This window comes from Panthera tigris, chromosome A2, assembly GCF_018350195.1.
Source record: "Panthera tigris isolate Pti1 chromosome A2, P.tigris_Pti1_mat1.1, whole genome shotgun sequence".
NCBI classification, from domain to species: Eukaryota; Metazoa; Chordata; class Mammalia; order Carnivora; family Felidae; genus Panthera; species Panthera tigris.
The window spans coordinates 149,210,425-149,228,080 of NC_056661.1; the positions used below are offsets into that span (position 1 = coordinate 149,210,425).

Below are 17,656 nucleotides of genomic sequence, written 5' to 3' on the forward strand. Positions count from 1 at the left end.
TTATTTCTTCACTCATTGGCACTTCTGGGTTGATGGCTTCTCTGGCTCTAAAGCTGGGATATGTAAGTAAAAACAAAACACAGGAATTACTCACTATTCTTCTGTCCTCTGCTCCTGAAGTCCCTCACCAGTCTACCTTCTTCTTTCTGCTTTTTAGGGCCTCTTATGCTTGTTTTGTGTAGAATACCCAAGATTTTCAGTTGTACTTAGTGGGAGGGATAGAAGAAGTACTTTATCTTCCTAGAAGTGGAAGTCTCAAGATAGCTTTATGTCCACATATATACTGTCTTTGGTGTGTTGATTAAATATTGATTTCAAGTATGATTCTTTTACTTAGCTAAAAAACAAGAAAAAACACTTGAAAACAAAGAAGGAAAGAAATTCTACCATAGCAAGTAATCAAATACCAGAGAAGAACCAGAGGTATTCATTGACCTGGTTTTTAACAGTTTTTGAAAAATGGTTGTAAGAGAATGGCAAGTTGTTTCCTGTTACACTTTCTATCCCCAAATTTTTGCCCTGGGAAATGTTAGTGATTAAAACTTTGCTTATGTTATTTTCTGTTTATAAAAATATAAGAGAACCTTGACAGATGAGAAGTGGATTTTATTAATAGGTGCTATAAATTTCACTTTTACTTACTTTACTCTGAAAAGTATTTGAGGTATCTTACAAAGATACATCTAGGATAACTAGAAGAGATAAATTAAAATGAAGAAAAATTAAATGGCAATACAAGAGTGTAAGAATAGATGGTGCTGAGAGATTGACTTCTACCATAACAGCATGAGAAGCTCTGCAAATTCATTCACCAAAAAAAATTGGTGATACTAAAAACAAACAACACAACCATTGCCCTAAGGGCAGATAGCAAATGAAAAACATCTACTTGTGAAAATTTCCTAAAATTTGGTAAAAAGAAAACAGCAAGAGCTTTTGGCATTTGAAGCAAGATTCCTTCCTCCCCCTCCCAGTTCAGTGTCAGTGAGACTGAATCTCCACCCCAGACCAGCACAGCCAAGAACACAGAGCCCCCCTCTCTCCACTCACGCCAGCCAGAGGGCTGTCTTCCCAAAAGGGGCGGGGCATCAGTAGTTCTTATCCCGCCTCCAGCTACCTGTTGCTGGGGCTAAGTTCCGAGTGAGTGCAGCCAAGAGGTGGGGGCTCCCTTCTTCTACCCACGCTCCATTCAGGAGACAGAGATTCTGCCTGGGGTGCCACATTACCCAGAATATTTTGGCCCTAATCACCCTTACCTTAGCTTGTGAAATGGTGATATCACACTAGAGGCAAATAGAGAAGACCTGAGACTGCTGCCCTCTTTCCACGTACAGCTCAACTCCTAAAGTGGGTGTCACTGAGAGAAGAGTGCCATTGTCCCCACCCCCAGCTCCAGAGACAGGTCAGAAATTTTGCCTTTGGGGAGAATCAGACAAAAACAGTTTTTAAGAACTTTTTATTTTGAAATATGTGTAGGAACTCTGCTGCATCCTTGACTTCTCCATTGTTAACATCTTGCATGTATCATGATACTATATCGACACCATAAAACTGATGTTGATCTAATCCACAGCGATTATCCAGATTTTATCAGGATGCACGCACTCATTTGTGTGTATTCCTCATAAATTTTTAATTCTAGTCTTTAAAGCACATTGTTATGTAATATCGCATATTTTTATATTGGTATCTGATTTCTTGTTTGTAAATTGTGCAATCTAAGCAATGTGAGTATGCTTGGGAGAGGGCCAAGATTATAAAAAAGTTTTTGGTAAACAAACTCTCTAATTGATCTCAATGTGTTAAGTCATTTGCAGAACCCAATAACCAAAGTAGATTTTGTTTGGGAGATTGTTTTTTTTATTGTTTTGTATGTAGATTTTGTCAGACACATATTTACTCTTCATAAACATCTCCACATAGTGGCTTTTCTCCTCTACCCAAGCTATATTTCAGGCAAAATATAGTAAATTCCTTTACATTAAAATATTTATGTATTTTCCCTTTGGTTGATTGGAGCTTCAAAATTGTTATGAAATCATAATCTGTATTTAATGTTGGATTTTCCAGATGGAAAACAATCATCATTTGGTTATTTGAAAAGCTGCATACATAAGTGCTCTTATAAGCTAATAGGAGTTCTTAGCCATTGATCTTGAAATTTATTTTAACAGTCTTTGGCAAACAGAGTGAACAGTGTCATCTTATCTGAGTTTAATGCCTAAGGACAATCTAAATTCATGCTCTGAAGTATTTCTTAATTGTTTGTAAGATATCCATACATCCTGAAAACAATATTTGTAAGTTATTTTTAAAGTATTTTAGGTAACTATATTTCATACCTGGACATTCTCAATAATTGATTCAGAAGACTTAAGCAAAAACAAACAATTATAGATTACTGTGGTTAGAATTGGGAGATCATGTTCATAAGGAAGGACACTGGCCTGGTGATTTTCTATAGGATGAATGGAATAGTTTATAATGGCGTATAGCATCATTTCAACGAAGGGAAGAGGGCTAAAAATAACATGGAGTTCATCGAATCAAGTCTTGCCACAAGTGAATTTCTCTAGCCTAATTTCACATCTTGTCTCTCCAAATTCTGATTATATAGTATTGCTTTTAACTTTGTGTAATTTTTTCTAGAATATTTCCTTTCTCTCTGCCTTCAGCAATCAAGTTTTTATTTTTGTACTTTCCTCTCATTTTTATGATTCTATCAATTTTTTTTTGCTGCCAATTTTATCTACGAAAAAGGGGGATTTTAGTTTTTAACTACTCCATAGTCCACTTTTCATCATGAGTTGAAATGGATAACACGTTGGCAAAAAAATATTGATGTCCTCAGGTTTTTTTTCCCCTTTCTAATGCCCGTTCAGAAAGCTCTTTATAATATCCACATACCACAGATGCAGAAACAAAAGTTTGGAAACTTTTTAAACAAAAGTTTAAAGTGTTTTCACGGTTACATGATTTGTAGACTATTCAAGATTAGCTGTTACAATTCTATAGTGTTTTGTGTCTCATTTAGTGTACCTGGTCATTATTGGCAACTCCTTTTTCAAGGTAGAAAACAATATGTGTATGCTCTTCCTTACTATGGAATTCTACAAAATATTTTTCGTCTTTTTTATATAAGCACAGTTTTGTAATCAATTATACATTTTCATACAATTTTATATATTTTCACTCATTTCATATTATCTTCCTACATCTTTATTTTTATTTAAATAAGTGAGACTATAACCATCCATTTTTTGTCTCTCATTGTAAATAAATTCTTATGAAGTGAAAAAGATTTTTAACTCCCTTTAGTGCCAAAATAACCATATCAATATTTTCTTCTACTCATTGTTGCAGGAGAAAAGTAGTGTTATGAAAGGTATTAGAAGGCTCTGTTTTAAGAGGTATTTTTGTCCATTCTAAACCTATGAGGATAAAATGAGAAATGCTGAAAACTACAATACCAAAGATGATACAGGAAATATACTTCCTTTTCATGTTTATAATATATTGTTTTCCTTCTGGTTCTGTGTTCCATTAGGTTTGTGATAAAGGACATTTAGTGCAAAGACACAAACAATCAAATTCTGATGTGAAAGGTAATGTTCTGCTTGTACTCTCTCTAGCCAATTAATGCATTTATTCAACACTTTTGTGCCACAGCTTTGAGGTTACCACTGTGCTTGGTGCTAGGGACATTAAGTAGTATACTATTACCATTTCTTACCCCCAGGAGCTCATCTTTAATAGGGGGAGAAAAACAAGTAAATAAATGAAGTGCAGTGTTACAGGTGTAATGCCAGTAGTCTAGACAGGGCTCCAAGAAAGCGCAAAGAACAGAAGGTTGGAGTGAGTGGGCCATGTACTTGAGGGATCTCTCTGATATGAGAGATTTTTCCCCAAACAGAATATAGGGATTTTGTTTTAAAAACCATCTTGTTCCTCTCATTTCATAATTTAATAGAGGATGATCCCAGGAGGGAAATAAAATTATGGACCATTTACTTTTACTAGAATCTGCTAAGTTGGATACGAATTTGACTCTATTTGAGATGACCTAATTAAAAAAAAAAAATATACACACACACACACACACACACACACACATGTGTATATATATCCATTTAGTTTATGATCTAGCAAGCTAACTGGAAATAGAAATGGAAATAAGAACCACACCAAGGAAAGGGGAAAATTCTATTATAACTAATGTGGTTAATTGATTTGAACTTTAAATTAACTACTCTTTCTCATAGTGATCATCCAAGCAAATCACTTTTTTTTTAATTTTTTTTTAATCTTTGTTTTTGAGAGAGAGAGAGAGAGAGTGTGTGTGAATGGAGGAGAGGGGCACACAGAGGGGGAGACACAGAATCCGAAGGAGGCTCCAGGCTCTGAGCTGTCAGCACAGAGCCAAACGCGGGGCTCGAACTCACGAACAATGAGATCATGACCTGAGCTGAAGTCGGATGCCCAACCAAATGCGCCACCCAGACGCCCCCCCAAGCAAATCACTTTTTATATATAATGTATTCCTCTGTTGAAAATTTAATATCAAAAATTAGAACTGAAAAGCACACTTTAGAATACTTACTTTAGATCTTTTTCTACATCTGTGCACATACTATTAATCACAGAATGTTCATGTTGTTTTGCAATCTACATTTTCATTTAAAATTCAAGTATATTATAAACTTCTTTACATGTTACTAAGTGGTGGCAAAGTATTCCATTGTATCTGTTAAACACTTTTGCTTACATTTTTTTCTGTTACAAACAATAACAAAGACCTTAAAACTCTATATTTGTGTATATTCTTATTTATTTATACTAGATTCCTAGAAAGGAATTGCTGACCTAAAGAGTATGGACATTTTTTTATACTTTAACAATAAAAAGCAAAAATGTAACAAAAATTCATAATATTTGAGAACTGTGCTAATTGAGCTAAGCTATTTACATTATCTTCTAGCCTTTTTGTTTAGAAAAAGATAAAAAATATGAAGTGTAAAAGACTCAAATTATTTTCATGCTACAAATGATCTTTTATCATCTTTTCTAGCTACAAACCCTGATGTATCAGATGACTGTATATTTGATTATTTCAGAAGACCATTCCCTAATCAAGGTTTAGGTGAGTAAAATAGGAATAGAGGCAGTAATGAATCTACATGTGAGCTTTTTAACCATGTGTGCCTGATCAAAATCTACATGTAAATAACTAGCTTATCTTCAAAATGGATAGCCAAGAAGCAATTCGCCTTCCCAGAAATTATGACCTCAAATTTTTATTTTTCTCTCAAGCCCAAGAAATTTGTAAGGGAAGCCAGTAGAAATTCATTATATGTCAATTTGATTCCTTGTAATTTTATCTGTTCAAAAAACAAAAAGAATATTCATCTCATTATCTAATCTCTTCATTCCCATCACATTGAATCCTAAAGAGAGAAACCTTGAGAGTCCTCTAGTCGTACCTATTCATTACAGTATCCAGCCTCATCCAACCTTTGAGTGAGGACACTTGGTGACAAGTAGTTTACCCAATTGTACAGTTCATTCTGTTGCCTGAGAGCTATAGCATTGAGAACATCCTTTTTCTGTTAAGCTAAAAACATGTGTCCCTATAAATTTCATCCACCTCTTTAATTACACAAGACGAAGAGTGAAGTAACCTTAAAGGTAAATATTTCTGATTTTCCCTGATTCTCCTTGAAAAATGCAGTGTCTCTTCCACATAGTAGATGTTAAGTATTTTTTTTAAGCAATCATTTATTTCCTTGAAACTTTCCTTCCATTTCTTTCAGACATCCATAATACAGCATGATTCAAGTCCTTTACCACATGTTTTTCTTTCCTGTCTGTCACTGTTCAAGCTTGATTGAAACTGAACACAGCACTGTAGACGCCAGTTAATGAGTGTACAACAAATCATCACTTTCATTTGCTTCTTTCTACACCTTAGATTCCCATTAATGCAGTCTAAGGTTGCATCTGTTCTTTTGGAAACTAGCCTAAAACATTGATAAATTGCATTTATATACACTCAAACGTATAAAGTTTGCTGCTGCTCAGTGTTGTCTCCTCCATTTTCTACTTCTTCAATTGGCATTTTGATTCAATGTTTATTGAACCAAATTTATTTATTTATTGGGTCTTAAATTTATTCCTGTTAAATTAAATCATCTTAGATTTAGCCTTTCATGAACTCTCGATCTTAAGTGTGTCATGTCATTGTACTTGCTATATATATATATTAGTGTGTGCGTATACAGATGGACATATGTCTATATACATTTGACCTCTTGTCAGAGCTTGAAACTCTTGGATTTAACTCTCTCCTAAACATCTCCACAGAGATGTCCCACATATCCAAATTCAAATTCATCTAATTCCACACTAAATGCTTTTCCTCCTGTATTCTCTGTAACCTTGGTCACAGTATTAGATACAGAACCACCCGTTTTAACCTAGAAACATGACGGTCTTTTTTTTCCTTTCATTTCCATCCCTCGGATCCAGCCACTGAATCCAACTGATTTTACCTCATGATCTCTGTATCTCCTATTATGTCATCATTCTTTTCACTCATCACCTGTTTACAAAGAGATTTCTAATTGGCTTTCTTGCCACCAATATTGTCATCCTAATTCCGTCTTTCTTACTACCATAGAAGTGATCAAAAACACCAATCAGATTATGTAAAACTAGTATGTAAAGCCTTTCAGTAATACCAGTTTCCTAATAGTGGTTGAAGTTGGCACAGTCCTAAGACTTAAATTTTTTTTTGGCTTTTTTTTTTTTTTTAATATTTTTTAATTTTTTTTTTTTTTTTTTTTTTTTGAGACAGAGAGAGACAGAGCATGAATGGGGGAGGGTCACAGAGAGAGGGAGACACAGAATCCGAAGCAGGCTCCAGGCTCTGAGCTGTCAGCACAGAGCCCGACGCAGGGCTCGAACTCACAGACTGTGAGATCATGATCTGAGCCAAAGTTGGATGCCCAACCGACTGAGCCACCCAGGTGCCCCTAGGCTTTCTCTTTATAATTTTTTTAAAGTGTATCTATCTATTTTGAGAGAGAGAGAGAGAGAGAGAGAGTGAGAGAGCGCACAAGTCGGGGAGGGGCAGCAAGAGAGAATCCCAAGCAGGCTCCGCACTGTCAGTGCAGAGCCCGATGTAGGGCTTGAACTCACAAACTGTGAGATCATGACCTGAGCCAAAGTCAGACACTTCACTGCCTACACCATCGAGGCACCCATTTTTTTTTTAACTTTTAATTTCAAAATAATTTCAAGAATAGTATGAAGAACTATATCTACCTAACTATATTTCCCCAACCCATTTTTTGTAGACATGTTTATTCCTAAACAATTTCAATACATATTTTCCAAGAACAAGAACAGTGTCTTACATTAAAATCAAGAAATTCAATTTTGATACAATACTATTTTATATACTACGGTTAAATTTTGCCAAATGTAGCAGTAACATCCTTTAGAGCAAAAATTCTCCCTGATTCAGGATCACAAATTGCATTTAAAGGTCACATACCTTTATTCTCTTTCAGTTTGGAACAGCCACTCAGCTTTTCTTTCTCATTCATAGCCCTGGCATTTTTGAAGATCATGGGCCAGTTGTCTTATAGAATGTTTGGCTTTAAAATTTTAATGTACATGAGAATTACCTGGGGAGCTTATGGAAACCCCAGCTTCTGATTCTGAGCTGGTCTTTGTTGTCAGCCCCTGAATCTACATTTTTTATAAGGCACTTCAGATAATTCTGATGTTGGCAATTAGCAGACCATACATTGCGACTCACCACTTAGGAGACTATAAATGAGAGATGGCAAAAGGCCAAGTAGTTAGGACCTAGCCCATCCAACCCTTACTCATCCTGACTAGCTTTCTTTCTTTTGATAATGTTGTTAGTTCAAAAGAAAAAGATTTTTTTTTAATTTTTTTACATTGATTTATTTTTGAGAAACAGAGTGAGACAAAGCGTGAGCAGGGGAGGGGCAGAGAGAGAAGGAGACAGAGAATCTGAAGCAGGCTCCAGGCTCTGAGCAAGTGGTTAGCACAGAACCTAATGTGGGGCTCGAACTCACAAACTGTGAGGTCATGACCTGAGCTGAAGTCAGACGCTCAACCGACTGAGCCACCCAGGCGCCCCAAGAAAAAGATTTTCTGACAACCACTAGCTACCGCACAGAAACCAGATTCTATAACATAATGTACAAGAACTGCAACGAACTGGCTCCTGATTACCCCTCCAGTTTTACCCCTTGCCATTCTCTGCCTTTTACTTTAGACTTCAGCAAAGATAATCTTCTTGTAACCTCAAAATCAGTCTTACCTTTTTGCCTTTCCTCATGCCATCTCCTGTGCTTGAAACTTAATTCTCCCTCTCTTCAACTACATTAGCTACTCATCACTTAAGGAGTAAGTATCAAATTTTAGTAAGACTCATATACAGTTTATTACAATAAGAGTTAGATAAAGTCATAATGATTTGCACAAATTGCTCAGATTGTTCAGAGAAGAGGATCAGATGCAGCCTAGAAATCTCAGGGCATATTTTTTTGAAGAAATTGATAAATTATGATGCTGTCTTAAGTGACAAGTTAGACATTTAGCAAGAACAGAGAGTACCTTCCTTGAATTCTTAAAAAAAAAAAATTGTTGTCAGTGGTTTTGTGATCTTATGTGTAAAATTTTTCCTTACTTGAGATGTAATATGTCTGGGACTGGAAATAACCCATTCAAAGCCTTTTGACTTCTGTCATCTCTTACCAATATTTAGTCTCCTCTTTCTAGAGAAAAGAAAACTCGACTTGATAGAAAAGACAGAAGCAACTTAAGAGCTGAGGGATTCTGCTCTTTGTCATCACTCAGGATGATTATCATTAAAATAATCCCAGCAGATCAGATTTAAAAATTGTGATAGATTTTCATTCTGAATATAGCTAAGTAAAATTTACATCTTTTTTATAAGTTTTTTGAAGTTTACTTATTTTGAGAGAGACAGAAAGTGAGCAGGGGAGAGGCAGAGAGAGAGGGATAGAGAAAGAGAATCCAAAGCAGGCTCCACGCTGTCAGCGCAGAGCCCAACGCAGGGCTCAAACCCATGAACCGTGAGATCATGACCTGAACCGAAATCAGGAGTCAGAGGCTAAATTGATTGAGCCACCCAGGCACCCAGATTAAAATTTACATCTTGTTGTCAATATTTATTTATATCTTATTTTTAAATATTTTTTATGTTATTTTTTATTTTTTAAAATTTGCATCCAAATTAGTCAGCATATAGTGAAACAAAGATTTCAGGAGTAGATTCCTTAGTGCCCCTTACCCATTTAGCCCATCCCCCCTCCCACAACCTCTCCAGCAACCCTTAGTTTATTCTCCATATTTTTTAGTCTCTTCTGTTTTGTCCCCCTCCCTGTTTTTATATTATTTTTGTTTCTCTTCCCTTATGTTCATCTGTTTTGTCTCTTCAAGTCCTCATGAGTGAAGGCATATGATTTTTGTCTTTCTCTAATTTCATTTAGCATAATACCCTCCAGTTCCATCCATGTAGTTGCAAATGGCAAGATTTCATTCTTTTTGATTGCCAAGTAATACTCCATTGTATATATATATACCACATCTTATTTATCCATTCATCCATCGATGGACATTTGGGCTCTTTCCATACCTTGGCTATTGTTGATAGTGCTGCTATAAACATGGGGGTGCATGTGTCCCTTCAAAACAGCACACCTAATCCTGTGGATAAATGCCTAGTAGAGCAATTACTGGGTCATAGGGTAGTTCTATTGTTAGTTTTTTGAGGAACCTCCATACTGTTTTCCAGAGTGGCAGCACCAGCTTGCATTCCCACCAACAATGCAAAAGAGATCCTCTTTCTCTGCATCCTCACCAACATCTATTGTTGCCTGAGTTGTTAAAGTTAGCCGTTCTGACAGGGGTGAGGTGGTATCTCATTGTGGTTTTGATTTGTATTTCCCTGATGATGAGTGATGTTGAGCATTTTTTCATGGGTCGGTTGGCCATCTGGATGTCTTTCTTGGAGAAGTGTCTATTCATGTCTTTTGCCCATTTCTTCACTGGATTATTTTTTTGGGTGTTGAGTTTGATAAGTTCCTTATAGATTTTACATTTATCTGATATGTCCTTTGTAAATATCTTCTCTCATTTTAGTTTTGCTGATTGTTTCCTTTGCTGTACAAGAAGCTTTTTATTTTGATGAGATCCCAGTAGTTCATTTTTGCTTTTGTTTCCCTTGCCTCTGGAGATGTGTTGAGTAAGAAGTTGCTGCGGCCAAGATCAAAGAGGTTTTTGCCTGCTTTCTCCTCAAGGATTTTGATGGCTTCCTGTCTTACATTTAGGTCTTTCATCCATTTTGAATTTATTTTTGTATATGGTGTAAGAAAGTGGTCCAGGTTCATTCTTCTGCATGTCGCTGTCCCAGCACCACTTGCTGAAGAGACTATCTTTATTCCATTGGATGTTCTTTCCTGCTTTGTCAAAGATGAGTTGGCCATACGTTTGTGGGTCCATTTCTGGGTTCTCTATTCTGTTCCATTGATCTGAATGTTTATTCTTGTGCCAAATATTTATTCATATCTTAACTCACTTGATATTTTAACCTTCCTAACAGTATTCCTCTATGTCTCAGACACTCTCTTATAATCAGTCTTTGGTAAAAAATCTCCTTTCCATCTTTGTTCATGTTTTTTTAAGGATCTGATGGCTATCTGCTTCCCAGAAGTGTCAAGTTATACTAGTCAAAGATTGTACTAGATACTAGGATACAATGGGAAATATAGTCTGTTCTCAAGAAGCAGAAAGTGACAAACAGGTAAAGAGACAGCAGAAATATAATGGAATAAATGCTACTTGCTGTGTTACAGGATTACATAGGAGTTGTTTGAGGACAGGGGTGTATGAGACAAAGTTTCTCAAGAAGGCAATTGTTAGGATTCCAGGGGCCAAATATATAATCATTTTTCTTTACCAAGATCTGAATCTATTAAGAATTAAGACAAAATACTAGCAAATTGAATCCCACAACATATTAAAAGGATTATGCACAATGACCAAATAGAATTTATCCCAGAAAGGCAAGATTGTTTTAACTTATGAAAATAATGTAGACTTCCAGGGAAGATAGTGGAGTAGGAGGACCCTCTGATCACCTCATCTCATGGATATAACTAGGTAACACCCACATCAGTGTAAATAACCTAGAAAACAACCCAAAGATTCGCAGAACAGACGCTCCATAGCTAAGTGTAGAGAAGAGGACATATCAAAGAGGATAGGAAAGGCAGAGACAAGGTCAGGAGCTAAATAGACAGGTGGGACTGTGCTGTAGGGAGGAATGCCATGAATGTGGAAAGGAGAGAGTACCAGACCCTCACACCAAGCACCCCAGGCCTGGAGAAGCTGCAAAAAAACAAGAGGGGCATAATTTTGCAAGTTCTTATAATCAGCAGAGCTTAATCCCTGGAACTTTAAAAATCAGTTGACTCAACTCTGGCAGAGCCAGGAGGGCAATAGGAAACTCAGTCCACACCCTGAAAGAGACAGCACAAGAGCCTCACTGAGATACAGCATAAAAGTAGCAGTTTGAAAAACGCATGGGATATACAGGAGGGAGATTTATTTATTCATCTCAGAGCATGTGCTAGAGGGGCAGAGATCTTTGGGAGACTTCTCCGAGAATAAAAGAGTTGGTGGGTGCCATTTCCTTTCCCCACCTCCCAGCCTAGACACATGAACACCTGTGGGAAACAGTATAGTGCCAACACTCACTACAGAACTTGCTAATGGTGTGCACCACCCCCACATCCTCCTCCAAACACAGCCCTCTAACCGGACATTAGCTCTAGATTGTCTCCCACAGCAGACCTGCACAAACCTTGCTAACACCACATGAACTGCCCCTGCATTCTCCTCCAATACAGTATTGACAGGAACCCACCTAAAGCAGTGCTACCGGCCTGAAAGGATACATGCAGTCATGACAGAGACCAGCACCACTCCAAAGTGACCCCTACCCAGGGGAGACTGGAAAATAAGCACATACACCAGTCCAACTGCGGCCCTAGCCATGGGCTGGGGGCAGACATGTAGTCTAACAACAAGGGCCCATCCACCAGCCAAAGCTTCTCAGAGGACAACACAGAGAAAATGCCCAGCAGTTTGGTACTACAGTATCTCTGGCAGTTGCCTTGTCTGACTCCAACTCAAGCCCAAGGCAGCCTCGACTGGCACACCAGAAACACGGGGACGAAACTCTACCCACAACAGGCAAAGAGAGCCAAAGCAGATGACTAGACTGGAGGCAGAAGTGGCTCAACCACAACAGTAGGGTGCACAAATAGATACCCCTCAAGCACCAGGTTCTGGTGAACGAGGGACACTGCACTGTAGGGCACTACAGAGCCCCTTCTTCATAGGCCACTACTTTTAAGAGCAGGAGATGCAGCTGACTCCTAACACGTAGAAATAGGCTCAGAGAAATATGTTCCAAATGAAAGCACAGGGCAAAATCACAGCAAGAGAGCTAAACAAAATGGAGGTAAGTAAATGCCTGATAGAGAACTTAAAGTAATGGTCACAAAGATACTCACTGGGCTTGTGAAAAACATGGAGGGACCTCAGTGATACCCTCAACAAAGAGATGGAAAACCAACCAGAGATGAAGAACTCAGCTGAAATTAAAAATACACTAGTTGGAATAAATAGACTAGAGGAAGCAGAAGAATGGATCAGAGACCTGCAGAACAGAATAATGGAAAGCAATCAAGCTGAACAAGAGAGAGAAACATAATCGAAATTGAAATTAGACTAAAAGAACTCAATGACACCATCAAGGATGATAACATTTACATTAATAGGGAATCCCAAAAGGAGAAGAGAGAGAAATGGGAACAGAAAATGTATTTGAAGAAATAGCTGAAAAGTTCCTGAATCTGGGGAAGGAAACAGAAATCCAGGTACAGGAGGCACAAAAGACCCCAACAAAATCAACCCAAGGAGGTCCACACCAAGATATATAGTAATTAAAATGGCAAAAAGTAATGATAACAAGAGAATTTTAAAAGCAACAAGAGAAAAGAAAACAGTTACATACAAAGGAAACCCCATAAGGTTATCAACTGATTTTTCAGCAGACACTTTGAAGGCCAGAAGAGAGCAGCATAATATATTCAAGTGCTGAAAGATAAAAATAATATTCTAGCAGTCAGTTATACTTTACCCAGCAAGGCTATCATCCATAATGGAGAGATAAAGAGTTTCCCAGACAAATAAAAGTTAAACGAATACATGACCACAAAACCAGCCTTGAAGAGATATTAAAAGGGAGTCTTTGAGGGGAAGGAAAGACCATAAAGCAGGTGTGAGAAAAGTAGGAAATACAAAAGCAATAAAATTAAGTATATAAAAGTCAGTCAAGGACTTCACTAAATAAATGTAAAATATGATACCATATGTCTAAAATGGGGGGAGAGGAGTAAAGAATGGGTTCAAAATTAAGCAACCATCAATTTAATATAGGCTGTTATATACATAAGATTTACATACAAAACTAATGGTAACCACAAATAAAAAATCAGTAAGAGATAGGCAAAAAAAAAAAAAAAAAAGGAAGAAAACAGAATCCAGGTATATTACTAAAGAAAGCTAGCAAACCATCAGGGAAGAGAACAAGAGAAGAAAGGAACAAAGAAGAACTACAGAATCAACCATAAAACAAGTAACAAAATAGCATCAATTATTACTTTGAATGTAAATGCTCCAAGGGTACAAGAATGGATGAAAAAGCAAGACCCATCTGTATGCTGCCTACAAGAGACTTGTTTCAGACCTAAAGACATATGCACATTGAAAGTGAAGGAATGAGAAAACATTTATCATGTAAATTTAAGTGAAGAAAGCTAAGATAGCAATACATATATCAGAAGAAAATAGACTTTAAAACAAAGATTGTAACAAGAGTCAAAGAAGGACACTATGTAATCATCAAAGGGAAAATCCAGCAAGAAGATATAACAACTATGGGTATTTAGCACCTAAATACATAAAGCTGCTGGTAACAAAGTAATAAATAGTAATACAATAATAGTAGGGGACCTGAACACCCAATTTATATCAGTGGTAGATCACCCAAACAGAAAATCAACAAAAACACAGTGGCTTTGAATGACACATTGGCCCAGATGGATCTAACAGATATATTCAGAACATCCCATTCTAAAACAACAGAATACATGTTCTTTTGAGTGTACGTGGAACATTCTCCAAAATAGATCACATATTGGGCCACAAAACAAATCTCAACAAATTAAAAAGATTAAAGTCATACCATGCATTTTTTCCAACCACAATGCTATGAAACTAGAAAGCACCCTCAAGAAAAAAATCTGGAAAGAACACAAATACATGGAACTTAAATAACATGCTACTAAACAATGAATGGGTCAGCCAAGAAATCAAAAAGGAAATCAAAAAAATATATGGATACAGGGGCATCTGAATGGCTTGGTCGGTTAAACGTCCAGTCCTTGATTTCAGATCAGGTTGTGGGGTCGAGCCCTGCATGAGACTTCATGCTGAGCAGGAAGCCTGCTTGGGATTCTCTCTCTCTGCCTCTGCCCCTCTCCCAGCCTGCTCACTCACTCTCCCTCTCTAAAATAAAAAAAAAAATTTTTTTCTAATTATATGGAGATAAATGAATATGAAAACACAATTTTCCAAAATTTTTGGGATTTAGCAAAAGCTGTTGTAAGAGAGAAGTTTATAGCAATATAGGCCTACCTCAAGAAGCAAGAAAAATCTCACATAAATAATCTAACCTTACATCTAAAGGAACTAGAAAGAATAACAAAACCAAACCCAAAACCAGTAGAAGGAAAGATTAATAATAAACATTAGAGAAGAAATAGAATCTAACATAACAGAATAGATCAGTGTAACCAGGAGCTGGTTCTTTGAGATCAACAAAATCGAGAATACTTTAGCCAGTATTTTCATCAAAAGAGAGAGAGAGGACTCAAACAAAATCAGAAATGAAAGAAGAGAAATAACAACTTATACTTCAGAAATACAAAGCATTATAAGACAATATAATGAAAAATTATATGCCCACCAATTGAACAACCTAGAAGAGATACATCAATTCCTAGAAACCTATAACTTCCCAAAACTGAATCAGGAAGAAATAGAAAATTTGAACAGATTGATTATAAGCAGTGAAATTGAATCAGTAATCAAAAGACTCCCAACAAATTCCAGGACCAGATGGTTTCACAGGTAAATTCTACCAAACATTTAAAGAAGAGTTAGTACTGACTCATCTCAAACTATTCCAAAAAAAAAAAAAAAAAAAAATAGAAAGGAAGGAAAGCTTCCAAATGCGTTCTATGCAGCCAGTGTTAAACTGATACCAAAACCAAGTAAATGCACTACAAAAGAAGAGAATTACAGGCCAATATGTCTAATCAACACACATGCAGAAATCCTCGATAAAATACTGGCAAGCCAAATCCAACAATACATTTAAAAAATCATTCACCACAGACAAGTGAGATTTATTCCTGGAATGCAAGGGTGGTTCAGTTTTCACAGATTAATCAATGTGATACATAAATAAGGGAAAGGATAAAAACTATATGATCATTTCAATAGATGCAGAAATATCATTTGACAAAGCACAACATCCATTCATGATAAAAGACCTCAACAAAGTAGGTTTAGAGGGAACATACTTCAACATAATAAAGGTCATATATTTAAAAACCCACAGCTAACATCATACTCAATGTTTAAAAACTGAGAGCTTTTCCCCTAAGGTCAGGAACAAGACAAGGACATCCACTTCACCACTTTTATTCAACATAGTACTGGCAGTCCTAGCCACAACAGTCAGACAACAAAAAGAAATAAAAGCATCCAAATTTATAAGGAAGAAGTAGGCTTTCATCATTTGCAGATGACATATTACTATACATAGAAAACCCTCAAGACTCCACAAAAGAACTACTAAAACTGATTAATGAATTCAATAAGGCCACAGGATAAAAATCAATACACAGAAATTTGTTGCCTTTCTGCACACTAATAATGAAGCAACAGAAATTAAAACAATCCCATTTACAATTTCACCAAAAATAATAAAATATCTAGGAATAAACATAATTGAGGTGAAAGACCTGTACTCTGAAAACTATAAAACACTGATGAAAAAAACTGAAGATGACACAAATGGAAAGATACTCCATGATCATGGACTGGGAGAACAAATATGGTTAAAATGTCTATACTACCCAAAGCAATCCACAGACTTAATACAATCCCTATCAAAATACTAACAGCATTTTTTTATAGAACTAGAGCAAGTAACACCAAAATTTGTGTGGAACCACAAAAGACCCTGAAAAGCCAAAGCAATCTTGAAAAAGAAGAACAAAAGTAAAGGTATCACAATTCCAGATTTCAAGATATACTACAAGGCTATAGTAATAAAACAGTATGACTGGCACAAGGATAAACACATAAATCAATAGAACAGAATAGAGAACGCTGAAATAAACCCTCAAATATTTGGGCAATTTATCTTCAACAAAGGAGGTAAGAATATGCAATGAGGAAAAGGCAGTCTCTTCAACCAGTGGTTCTGGGAAAACTGGATAGCTGCATGCAAAAGAATGAAACCGTACCACTTTCTTACACCATACAGAAAAATAAACTCTAAATGGATTAAGGACTTAAACGTGAAAACTGAAACCATAAAAATTCTAAACTAAGAGAGCATAAAAAGTCTACACTAAGAAAACATGTGAGAACCGAAACCATAAAAAGTCTACACTAAGAAAACATAGACTTAAATGTGAGAACTGAAACCATAAAAAGTCTACATTATGAAAGTCTACACCAAGAAAGACATTGGCCATGGCAACATTTTTCTAGATATGTCTCCCGAGGCAAGGGAAACAAAAGCAAAAATAAACTATTAAGACATCAAAATAAAAAGCTTTTGCACAGCAAAGGAAACAATCCACAAAACTAAAAGATAACCTTCTGAATGGGAGAAGGTATTTGCAAGTGGCATATCCAATAAGAGGTTAGTATCCAAAATATATAAAGTATAAAGAACTGATACAACTCAACCCACAAAACAAATATTCAGTTAAAAAATGGGTAGAAGACATGAACAGACATTTCTCCAACAAAGACATATAGATGGCCAACAGACACATGAAAAGATGCTCAATATCACTCATCATCAGGAAAATGCAAGTCAAAACCACAGTGAGCTATCCCGTCATATGTCAGAATGGCTAAAATCAACAATATGAGAAACAACAGGTATTGGCAAGGATGTGGAGAAAGGGGAACCCTTGTGCACTGCTGGTGGGAATGCAAACCAGTGCAGCCACTGTGGAAAACAGTATGGAGATTCAAAAATGAAAACCAGAATTACCATATGCTCCAGTAATTCCACTACTGGGTATTTACCCAAAGAATATGAAAACAGTAATTCAAAAAGATCTATGCAGCACCCCTATGTTTATTGAAGCATTATTTTTAATTGGCAAGATATGGAAGCAACCCAAACATCCATCAACAGATGAATGGATAAAGA

The 17,656-nt window shown here is 36.4% G+C and overlaps 1 protein-coding gene across 1 annotated transcript in view; it reads left to right on the forward strand.

The window, feature by feature from the left end:
- Positions 1-17,656, forward strand: part of AGBL3 (AGBL carboxypeptidase 3) — a 72,938-nt gene that overhangs the window by 40,122 nt on the left and 15,160 nt on the right. Inside the window, 4 exon segments of the mRNA XM_042972896.1 lie at positions 338-398; positions 401-423; positions 3,548-3,605; positions 5,069-5,140. Of these exon segments, the coding sequence (XP_042828830.1) occupies positions 338-398; positions 401-423; positions 3,548-3,605; positions 5,069-5,140 (214 nt within the window).